The 12428-nt window shown below is 34.5% G+C and overlaps 1 protein-coding gene across 2 annotated transcripts; it reads left to right on the forward strand.

Moving 5' to 3' along the window:
* Nucleotides 1-5171: 5171 nt before the first annotated feature.
* Nucleotides 5172-12428, forward strand: LOC145571833 (disease resistance protein SUMM2-like). 2 transcript variants are annotated; one of them, XM_081630870.1, is made up of 3 exons: nucleotides 5172-5375; nucleotides 5478-5550; nucleotides 10559-12428. In XM_081630870.1, the coding sequence occupies exon 3, from the start codon at nucleotides 10654-10656 to the stop codon at nucleotides 12112-12114; it is 1461 nt and encodes a 486-aa protein (XP_081486996.1). In that variant the 5' UTR covers nucleotides 5172-5375; nucleotides 5478-5550; nucleotides 10559-10653; the 3' UTR covers nucleotides 12115-12428. The 2 variants fall into 2 exon arrangements, with proteins under 2 accessions (XP_081486996.1, XP_081486995.1); XM_081630869.1 differs by having other exon boundaries at nucleotides 5172-5550.

Below are 12428 nucleotides of genomic sequence, written 5' to 3' on the forward strand. Positions count from 1 at the left end.
AAAATTAGTTTTATTTATTTATTTATTTATTTATTTATTTTATTATAAACTTTTTAGAAATTAATAATAAATAATTTTAAAAGAAAACCAATCAGAAGTTGTCACATGGCATATTTAAGGCCCTGTTCTTTAGAGCTGCTTTGTCCTGCACGACTCTGCCCTGTGTGCTGAAATCAGCTCTGCTCTGCTCCATAGTGTGTAGAAGCCTAGCCTTGCTCTGCTCTGCTCTGCTATGCTCTGTCCTGTTCTGCTCAGAAGCTCAAAAGAACAAGGCCTTAGCGTTAATGACTAACAAAGTTGACGTCTATGATCATTAAGATATTTGGTGACATTATTATTAAACTTGGGGGTATATGATGTATTTTGAAAGTTTCATGGGTATATCGTATATTGTGAATTACTCAAGGGCTATTTGGTGAAAAAATACCTTATAATGACCTTGCACTTGGGTGTATATATAATTTTTATGCATTAACTCCACTTTGGTCATCTTTAGTTCTAAAAATGGGCATCGTGCCGTGCCGTGCCGTGCCGTTGCGAGCCGTGCCTGGGTGGTTGTCGTGCGTGCCGGCTTCGCGGCGGGCCGTGCCGTGCCAAAATTTGGCACACCCCAGCCCACGGCACTGCCCGGCCCACGTGCCTGGCGGGCCGTGCCGTGCCGGGCCGCGGGCCAACCCGTTTTATTTTTTTATTTTTATTTTTTTTATATAATAAATGTAAATAAAAAAACGATATATATATATATATATATATATATATATATATATATATATATATATATATATATATATATATATTTATATGTTTAGTACAACTTAATTTTATATAAATAATATTATTAATTTATGATAATGTTAATATATGTTTTTTTTTTAACAACTTTAATTTAATTGAGTTTATACAAATAATTTATGTTTAAGTTTATATAAACTTAATTAAATAAGTTTATATGAATAAACTTATTTATTTATTAATTAAATATGTTTATATAAATAAACTTAATTAAATAAGTTTATATAATCGGGCATGGGCCGTGCCGGCGGGCCGACTACCGTGCCGCCCGGCGTGCCCGTGCCGGATTTTAATTTTTTGTTCACGGCACGGCCCACAGCCTACAAGTGGGCCGCCGTGCCGTGTCGGAGTCGTGCCGAGCCCGTGCCGTCCGCGTGCCGGCACGACCCGTGCCCATCTTTATTTAGTTCATCATATTTTTACTTAAATTAGAATATATAAGTTCAAATCAGATAAAAAAAAATTAAAGTTCAGACACATTTTATTGTTATATGTCATGTGTGGTCTAGGGATGGCAACGAGTCGGATTTGGATTGGATCCAGATGGACCGAGATCCAGATCCGTTTTTGTAACAAGGATCCAAATCCGACCCGGATCCGTCGGGTCTGAAAAATGGAGATCCGGATCCAGATCCAACGGGTCCAACGGATCCGAGTCCAATATATCTTGCCTAATTTTTTTGCAATAAATGTAATGTTTGGGTCAAAAAATGCATTTCAAACTTTCGTCGGGTTATTAAGTTCAACCTAAATTAAAGTTATACAACTAATTGTTTCAAAAAAAAAAAAGGTTATACAACTAATCTATAAACACAAAGTAAATAACCAATTTATTCACTTATATTTAAAATAAAAATTATAAACAATAAAAAAAGTACGATGTTACAAATGAGCAAGTAAAAAAACAACGATGATGTACCGATATGAGCATCCAAAATTCATCTTTTGAAAGGGCTAATTTTTATCACAACTAACATCATCAAAAATTTTAATAAAAAAACAAAATGTTTTAGTTTTTTTTTAATAGGAAAATTAAAAAAACGAGTAAACGGATCTGGGTCCGGGTCTAGGGGCTAGACCCGAATCCAGATCCGTTTTTTTCAGCAGGACCCGGATCCGACAGGTCCAAAATTTGAAGACCCGGATCCGTGCAAAACGAATCTGGATACACGGATCCGGGTCGGGTCGGGTACGGATCCACTACCATCCCTAGATTGTGGTCATCTGTCATCTTTAACTTTGCAATGAAAAAAGTATGAAAATTACATATTAATAAAATATACATTATCATGAATCTAACAAGGCTCACTTAATATATTTTTTCTTTATATATTATCGTACACATAAGATAAAAATAAATAAATAAATAAATTTATCCAAATTAGACCACTTTAATCATTTGTCTTTAATTTATTTGACCCTTTTTAATGCATCATTTCTTTTTCTATGTTTGGTAATTTTATGACATATTTTATGTTTTTTTTTTCTTTTATGAACCCCAGTCGAAATTATCATTTCTCTATTTTAAAGTACCTACTTATTTGATTAAAAATCTATTCTTTTACGACATACAAGTACTACTTATATGATTAAAAAAAATGAGTCTCATTTATTTATTTATTTTTTTGGTGAATAAAACTATAAGAGGGCAAGCCTCGAAGAAAAGCAAAACAAACCAAACCAAACAAGCAGAAACAAAACTACAAAAACAAAGTAAAACACACACAAGTACAAATATTAAACAAATATCCAACTTATCCACATGGACCCACAGCTAGACTTTCTCCAAAGGATCACTACTCCACTTAAGTTCTTCAATAAAACGGTTTGAAAATCTTGAAAATCATCCACTTGCACAATATCGGAGTATATTATTAAACAAATAAACTCTTCTAACACTCCTAGTATAATGTAAGTGATGGATTCAAAAAAAACCAAAGGAGTATTTAATTAACTAGAAAAAATTGTAAGAAATCACCTTTTATAATACTCTTTTTGTGAAAAAACAACTTATAAAAAATTTCTTGTAAAAGCACACCTAAAACCAGATTTTTTTTACAAGATAACACCTTAAACCGGTTTCAGGGCATTGACCCTATTTTCAGGCGTTGACCCCCACGTGAGGGTCACGTTCTCAACCCCTCCCTCCACAAAACCACCAATACTATAGCATAGCCAGCCCCAACCGCCGACACCACCACCTAGCCACCACTAAAACCACCTCTCAGCCGCCCACATCACCACCCATCAACCTAGCTGCCATCACCCCCACCCAAATCACTTTAAACCCACCTGCAAATATCCTCACCCACTTCCACAACCACCCACGTCCCACCCTTAACTACCCAAATTCACCCGGAAAAAGTGTACCCTCCCCCAAAAACAAATAGAGAGGAGAGAAGAGGGTAGGTAGTAGTCCCCCCCCCCCCCCCCCCCCCTTTTCCCCTAATCGGAAACCCTAGATCTAAGGTAAATAAAAAATCAACAAAATTAACAACAAAGAATCAATTTTATTATCATTAACAACTTACCTTCCTCAAAATTATATTATTTGAGCTTGTTATTTGCAGCAATTCGACCATAACAATGAAGTTTTTCCCTGCAATTGAAAAATTTCAAGGGTTGCTAGGAAGAATAGAGGAGTGAGAAAGTCTAATTGAAAGAGGAAAAGGGTAAAAAAGAAAGAAAAGGGATTTATTCGGTGGGTTTATAGTGATTTAGGTAGGTGGTGATGGCAACATGTTGATGGGTGGTGGTGTCGGCGGCTGAGATGTGGTTCTAATGGCGGCTAGGTGGTTGGGGTTGGTTAGGCTACGGTTTTGGTGGTTTTGAGGAGGGAGGGGTTGAGCACGTGACCCCACGTGAGGGTCAACGCCGAAAAACAAGGTCAAAGCCCTGAAATCGGGTTAAGGTGTTATTTCGCAAAAAAAATCTAATTTAGGTGTGTTTTTACAAGAAAATTTTTATGAGGTGTTTTTCCACAAAAAAGTTGTTATAAAAGGTGGTTTCTCACGATTTCTCCGGTGTTTAATGCACATCTTTCATTGATTGTATTTGATTTAATGTGTGTAATATTATAAAATTGGATTTTTGAGAAATCTTTTCAAGAAGAATATAAGAAAAGCGTACATCTTCTCCCTCCTTTAGTCCTTTTCTTTAATTTGTTACCTTTTGACTTTTGGGGAGGGCAGTAAAAAGTTGGTGTCCATATTATGAAATACCAACAATGCTCTCCTTGACATTTTTTTTTTAAATTAAAAAGAATTGAGAATACTTAAAATGGTATATGCATGCATTAAAAAAGGCAATGTTTGATAAACCTTGACCTTATTAGAGAAATTAACTATTGCTAATTAATTAATTGACTTTGGAAAAAATATTAGGCAATAAAAAATACTACAAATCTACAATAATCTCAAACCTTTTTTTTTTTTTTTTTTTTTTTGAAAGACAATAAACTCAAACTTAAACACGTTGTTGGAAGACTTAAGTTTTTTTTTTTATGGAAAAAAAAAATAATGATATTTTGCAATAGGAAAAGGAAAAAAAAAGTATAATATCACTAATAAGTAAAAATTATAGTCCAACCAAAAAAAAAAAAAAGTAAAAATTATAGTAATTGAATATAAAAAATCTATATACTACGTATATACTAAAATAACAACCGCTGATGTCATTATTGTCTATGTGTCACTTTTTTATTAAATTTTTTCCCTCCAAAATGCAAGGATTATGTCATATTTTTATTTCCCTTTTAAGCTATTCTATTTAACATAGCTTTGAAAATATATTCCATTTGAATTTTTAATTTTTAGTTTTGGGTTTTCAACACATATTGTACTATTTAGTATTTACGAGTTATTAACAATAGTTAATAATATAATTTAATTAAAATTTCATAATTAAAAATGAAAATTTTGCACTTTCGGAAATTGCATAAACATATTTAATTAGAAATTAGTTAGGAAAAATGAGGAAGTTATTTTCTTTCGTTACATGTTACAAGTATATAATTTAATTCTTATTTTAAAATTGTGCATCGCACGGGGTTAATCTAGTTATATATTAAAACAATTCCAACAAGTAACATTAATCAAAGTAAATTAAGTAAGTTAATTGTGTAAAAATTCAAAATGTTAGAAAAATCAAGTCAAAAATGGGAGTAACAAATTTTAAAGATATGGTCTTTATTAAAAGGGGATGCGGGAAAAGTATCTCTTCCTCTTGTCCATATGTGCGAACTCGTTCCTGCTTACTTCTATCCCTTGTCTTCAATTTCAATTACAGTAATTAAATAAATAGTGTAAAAGTTAAAAGATTTTGCCAAACAAATTAAAAAAAAATTCTACTCTAATTAGTATTACTTTAGTAGTAATTAAGAGTTGACGAAGAAGACTCGACTAATTATATCGAAAAAAATCATAAAGACACTAACAAACCTTTTTGTGGTCATTTCATTTCTGGGTTTTTCTTTATGAAGCTGCTTATTACATTCCTCTTCATTTCCCAGAACGAACCAAGCAGAAGATAACTTTTCAGTATTCACTTCTAATCAAGCAGTAAAAAGTGATGATTTCATTCAAGTAAATACTAACCTATATAAGTAAAAAGTAATTATTACTACTAATTTAACCTTTATATACTATCAACTCTTCTCTTTGTTTGGCAATCATATGAACTGTCAGGTTAGAGGGAACACTACTTATCTTTTGGGATCCTACTGGTGATGAAGTTGGCTGTAAGAACCTCGAGTCGTTGGTGAGTTTCTTGTCTGATCTAATTTGATTTGATCTGCATATTTTTCTGGTATTACATTGATTTGTACACTGCATCATTGTTTTTGGTTCCACTAATCTTGGATATGAGTGTTACAATACATTTTTGTTTTGTCCGATCCTTTGACTAGATCTGTTTTATTAGTGCGTGTTTGTCGGTCGTCTTAGCCTTAGGTGTAGTCCTTAATCAGGCGGCTGATGCACGCACCAGGGCTAGCTTGGTCAGCCCATGTCTTCGATGGGCTGGCACAAGCTAAGTGTTCATTTGATTCGTTGAACTCGCAGCCCATCTTGGATGAACCAACTCTAGTCTAAGTTTTATGTGTTATACCCTGTATTCTTTTTATTATATAGTTGCTGAGTATATTTTTTTAATAATAAAAAACTAGATTGGGTGTTTTGATGACAGAACTTGATTAATTGGTTGGATTAGTGGGTGATATTTTACTTGATTTTGTCAGAATTTTATTTATATTCTTTTTTGAGAAAGTTGTGATTGCCCTAGCTTGATCAGCAGGTTAGTGGGTGCGTACTTCAGTACTTGTGACAGTCTCAATCGAATTAAACTTCAGTAGCAGGTTAATTAGTCTAGTTAATGACTTAGCTTCTTGGTGTACCGACCTTAACTATTGGCCCATACCTGATTAGTAGATTAGGTTAAGTGGTGGATGTGTTATCAATAATTTGTGTTAGAGGTAGCAAGCCACAAAGTTGTACACGATTACTGAGGCTCAAAAACAGGTTTTGAGTTTCAAGTTTGGGTTGTGATTCTTGTGATAGAACAACGTAGACAATCAAGATGAGGTCCACAAAAGGGGATGCAAACTGGATTACTAGTTCATTAGAAATTGTTCTATACATCCGTGTGTACCGTACACCCATGACTAAAAAAAATCATCAAATGAAGAGCAAAAACGAAGTTTAGATTAGTTGGGTATACGGTACCCGAGTGTATATAACAATCTCTCTTAGTTCATGGCTTAGAGCCTGTTCTCATTGACTGAACTAAGCTGAACTGAACTAAACTGTACTTATTAGAGCTGAACTGAACTGAACTGATTAGAGCTGAATTGAACTGAATATTTTATAAGAGAAGGAAATTAGGAGCTGAACTGAACTGAACTTATTAGAGCTGAACTAAACTGAACTGAACTTATTAGTGCTGAACTGAACTGAATTGAAAATAATCATATCAGAACAGGGCCTTAATCATCTAAAATTCTGTTGGAGTTCAAGTCCTGCTTCATTGATTCTAATTGGAATTGCTTTTCAGTTTTCACCCGGCCATTTCCAGTTTGAGGGGGAATATTGAAGTTTATGATTTAGTCAAACATATTTTGACTTGTTAATTGCTAACCTAATTCAAGGTTAGTTAGTTAATACGTGTAATTAGTTTGGAGAGTATAAATAGGTTGTATATTGTATTACTGTACTTAATTAGTTTTTTTTTTTTTTTTTACTTACAACACTTTGATTTATGTATAATTCACATTTTATATGTGACTAGTTTTAAAGTTTGATAGCTAAGAAAATTATAGTGAAAATTATAGTCATCTTGAATTGTCTTATTAGATTCACCTCAATTTATTCTGTCAAATATCAATTTTTTATAAGGATTTTTTTACTTTTACCACAAAAAAAAAAAAAAATCAACAAATTGTTTTTTACCACCAAAAACTTTTAAAAGTTTTATTTTGCCACCAAAAAAATTTCTAAAAATTGTTTTTTACCACATACCGTTAAAAAAACCGTTAAATCTAGCGATTTAAAAAAAATTCTTCGATTTTCGTGCGCAAACACATGTTTTTCCAAGGTTTAGGAGGGCATTTTGGTTCAAAAGGGACCAATTTTAGGTCAGAATTGACAAAATAGATCGAGAATGCCTCATGTTGCATGTTCACGCTAATCAAGGTATTTTTAAACACTCAAAACAAGGCATTTTCGATCTTTTTTGTCAATTCTGACCTCAAATTGGACCCTATGAACCAAAATGCCCCCTAAACCTATGAAGAATATCTTTTGCGGATGAAAATCGAAGAATTTAAAAAATTTCGTTAGGTTTTTTACGACAGGTGGTAAAAAACAATTTTTAATTTTTTGTTTGGTGGTAAAATAAAACTTTTAAACAGTTTTGGTGGTAAAATAAGTTACTTTTTGATAATTAAATGTGCAAAGTATAAGTAATTGAAGTAATGTATTGACAAACGTAAAATAAGAAATGTTGCAATATTAATTATAAAAAATATAAACATTATTAACAAAATTAAAGAAACTAATTCTAAAGAAAACATCAAAAATGGAAAGGAAAATTATGCAAACTTCTTAGGCTGTATGCATGTATCCTAAAATCAGAACATATATAGAACCAATTTAGGCCTTTAAATCATAATAATTAAACGATCTAGGAGCTTCATCAATTACATTTTCATAATTTTCAACTTTCGAAGCCATTTTTCAGTTTTCTAACTTCATCAATTTTCTATATATTCTTTTATGAATTTTGATTTCTACCACCTCCAAAAAATTACTTATTACTTTTTACCACCTACATAAAAAAAAAAGTTTTATTTTGCCACCACATAAAAAAATAAAAGTTGGCTTTTACCACCAATCACCTCCAACTAATGGATTCCGTCCATAAATCTATTAGTGGGGCCTACTATGTACACGTTTCACCATATTATTGGGTACATTTTTAAAAAAAATAATAAATAAAAAAAAGTTTTAAAAAAAACCCAGCCATCAACCGGTGGTGGTTGCCACCGCCAGGCTAGCTACCAGCCCATCGTCGGACCTGCTACTAGCCCCATCGTCGGACCGACTATCAGCCCCACCGCCAAACTGCTTCCACCAACCCACCACCACCAATTCGCCAGCATCCACCGCACCAGCCACCACCAATTCACCACAACGCTCCAGCCACCACCACCGAATTTCGACCCCCTTTCTTCCAATTTCCGACCTCAAAACCTAAGCCACCAAATTTCGACCACCCATAAAGCCCCCCTAATTCCGACCACTCTTAAAACCCTAGCCGCCACCACCAAATTTTGCACTCCTAAAACCCTAGCCACCACCTATTTCCGACCACCTCCCAAACCCACACCAAATTCCGACCCCACCTTAGCCCCAAACGAATTCCGACCTTCCGGGGTAAGTAGATTCCGTTCTCGGTTGGTTGACGTGGAAGATCGAGGAAGATGAAGAGGAAACGTCAAAATGGTGGGCCCTACTAACATATTCATGGACGGAATCCGTTAGTTGGTAGTAAAATCCAATTTTTGGAAATTTTGTTGGTGGTAAAATAAATTTTTTTTTTTTTTTTATGTAGGTGGTAAAAGCAAATAAGTCGTTTTTTGGAGGTGGTAAAAGTCAAAATATCCTATTCTTTTAGCATTAAGATAGAATCAAAAGTGTGCTACTGATCATTGATCATAATGATCAATGCTACTTTTTGATCAATGATTATTAATGTGTTATATTCCCTAAAAGAGTTGCAAATATGTACTCCCTCCCCTGTTTAGCTTGATGTAAAACATTTTAAATGAAAAATTAGTTTTCATGCAAAACATATTTAGAGTGGAAATGTGAAGATAAAATGAAAGGAAAGTAAAAAAGAGGTAAAGAGGAGGGAGTAAAGTGTAGCTTCCCTTGTTTTGTAAAGGAAAGTATTTTCTATCATTAAAGATGCAATTTTCCACATGCCTTAATGTTTGCCCCATTTTCTTTTTTGATCCAATTCTGTAAATTGTCACATTACTTTCGGTTGTAGGGACTATACCTTTACTCTCGCAGCCAGGGGTGTTAAAATATCCGATCCGTCTGATCTAATCCAAGAATCCCTTGATTCGATATGAAATTTCGTGTCTCCGATTCGGTTTTTTTATTCTTCAGAAATTCAAATAAAATTCGGGTTTTTTGATTGAATTATTGTAATTTTCCGAAATTTTTTTGACCCAATCCAAAAAGCTAAGTGGGTGATCCAATCCAAATATCCAATGATGTAATTTAAAATTTCAGATCGGATGATGATCGTTTTTACTCTGATCCAATATCCATCAACCTCATTACATCTCTTTTCATTAATTCTTTTCAACCAAATTTTTTTAAAAAATATATATATAACCATCCTCTAGTGGATGTGTGGAGCCAACAAAAGGGGATGTAGGGAGTAGTAATTATATAATCACCAAGAAAACTCATCCAAGTACCCCCTAAAAACATAATACAACTTAAAATGTCCTTTTTCACAACTTTTCACTTAAAAGGTCATTTTTCACAAATTTCTCATATATCTTCAGTTACACACGTATTAACTAATAATCTAAATTATGAAAATTTGACATCTAGATACATACATTATACTAAAATGAATCTAACAAGATCAATCTTCCAACTACTTTTGATCTCTGTTGGATGGTTCATGCCAATAATAAGTAAATTAGGTAATAATTCATAGGATATGTTATATTTTTAATTCACTTTGACAATATAGATTTATTTTCTCCTTATTCAACTCTTTTACTTTTTATGCGATGCTATTTTAGATGTACATTAATTTTGTTGTATTCATATTATATTATAGGCATTTTCTGAAAATAACACCACAAATTTTAGAAAATTTTGATTATAACATCACATTTTCTAAAACTTTAATTATAACACCACAAGATAATCTACTATTATGTTTATGTCTTACTTTTGAAAGATGAAATCAGTTTTTGGTTTTCATTTTAGACTTGCTTGATTAAATATGTGTGTATTTTGAAGATAAAGAGTGTATCAAGGCTACAGGAAAATCATAGAGTGGAACAAAATCATAGAGGTTATGCATTAAATGGGGAATAAATGTGTTCTATAATCTATAGTTCTATTCATGGGATAATGTTGATTAATTTTGGCTTATTTGCTTAAATTGCTATAAAAAGCTAGCTAAGCTGACATCCACGGTACCCTTAATGCAATGTGATTTGAGCTATCTATTGTTTCAGAGTCAATTGGGGAAGCTCAAGTGCTTATATAATTTGGACATCATAGCACATTGAAAAATTATTTGACGGTCGTTACTGCTTGTGGTGTAAAAATAATGGATGTAATAATGGGGATATTGCCAACGGTTATTGAGTTCGCGAAACCATATGTGTTTGTGGACTTGAGCCACGACAAGCTGAAAGGTTTGCTGCAAGAACTGGGGTACACAGTTGATGACATGGAAGAGCAAGCAAGAAAAGAAGAGGCAAATCCTGGGAAGAAGCGCAAGAGGGTGGTGGAGGCCTTCTTTAAGGAAATCACAGAGTACCAAACGTTAGCACAGTCGGTGTTGAACAGATGCCATGAGAGGCAGTGGCGAATTAAGCGAATGAGATATGTCCTGAGTATTGAGCGATACCACAGGGAAGGGCAGGATCTTCTGATCAAGGGCAGAAATTTGGTGGATCAAGGCCTGACTTACAATGAGGTTGTAAGGCGTGGGGTGAAACTAATTGTTGAAGAAGACCAGTACATGGGCGAGACATTTCGTGGGCACGCAGCATCTGCTCTAACAGCCATGAGAGATGGGAGGATTTGGTGCATTGGTATTTACGGCTATGCAGGGGCAGGTAAGACTAATCTAATGAAGCACCTTTACAACGAAATCTACGACGATCAGTATTTCAAGGCGGTGTTTTGGGCTACAGCTCCAGATCCTGATTCTAATGGTAACTATAACAAGGCCGTGCAGAACTGTGTGGCACAAGGAATGTGGGTTGATTTAGGAAATGGTGCTGCTCGTGATGAGGCTAGAGATGCAGGTAAGATAATGGCAACGTTGGCAAGACTTGGGGAGACAGAAGGCCCGGGTCCTATAGTTTACTTCTTAGACAATGTGAAAAGGGAGTTCGTAGCTTATGAACTTCTAGGAATACCATCTAAAGGAAACTGCATTTTGGTATTTAGTACACTGTCCAAGGATGTATGCAACAGGATGAAGTGTGACCTCTTCCTCAAGATGGAACTCCTGGGCGAGAAAGAAGCCCAGGAGTTGTTCTTGCATGAAGTTGGATGCAGGGATAAGGAAATCCACCAAATTGCTGTCAAAGTAGCAAATCAGTGTGCAAGAATGCCGATGGCTATCATCATCATAGCGCGGTCTATGACCAAGATTGATAACCTTCCTGAATGGAGAAACCGACTCAATGAGCTCATGGGTACTATTGCTACCATCCACGACGATGAGAATAAGATAGTTGAGCAGCTCAAATTTGGGTACAATTGCTTGAAAGAAGAGACCGTACAGCAATGCTTTCTGGCTGCCGCTGCTTTGTTGAGAGATGATCGTCAGGCTTCCAAGGTGGAAATCATAGACCAGTGGAAAATGGAAAAGCTAATTGGCGTGGACCGACCAGCTGAGTACGTTGATGATCAGGGTCATGTTATATTGAACCAGCTTGAAAGGTTGTGCTTGCTTCAAGTAGTGCCTGATGACCGTCAAACAGTCACCATGAACAAGTGGATTTGGAAAATGGCGACTAAGGTTTCTCGTGATAAGCAGTTCGATCAGTATTAAGTTGATGGTTGAAACTCAAGATCGGTTTATGTAATCAATCAGTGTTGTTTGTTGATTAGTTGTACTGTTTTACTTATCTCCCATTGTTGCAAGTATTGACTACCTAATTTGATTAATAACGAGAACCTTATTATCCTTGATTATGTATAATATTATCAATACAAGTAGCGCCTGATGACCATCAAACAGTCACCATGAACAAGTGGATTTGGAAAATGGCCACTAAGGTTTCCCGAAATAAGCACTTCGGTTAGTACTACTGTTGTACTAAGCTGATGGTTGAAGCTATTGATTGGTTCAGTAATGTTTTTTTA

The sequence above is a fragment of the Chenopodium album genome, chromosome 12, assembly GCF_948465745.1.
Source record: "Chenopodium album chromosome 12, dcCheAlbu1.1, whole genome shotgun sequence".
NCBI lineage: Eukaryota > Viridiplantae > Streptophyta > Magnoliopsida > Caryophyllales > Amaranthaceae > Chenopodium > Chenopodium album.

What these genes read in the sequence shown, in the direction of transcription:
- LOC145571833 (XM_081630869.1), top strand. Translation starts at nt 10,654, where the DNA reads ATGGATGTAATAATGGGGATATTGCCAACGGTTATTGAGTTCGCGAAA.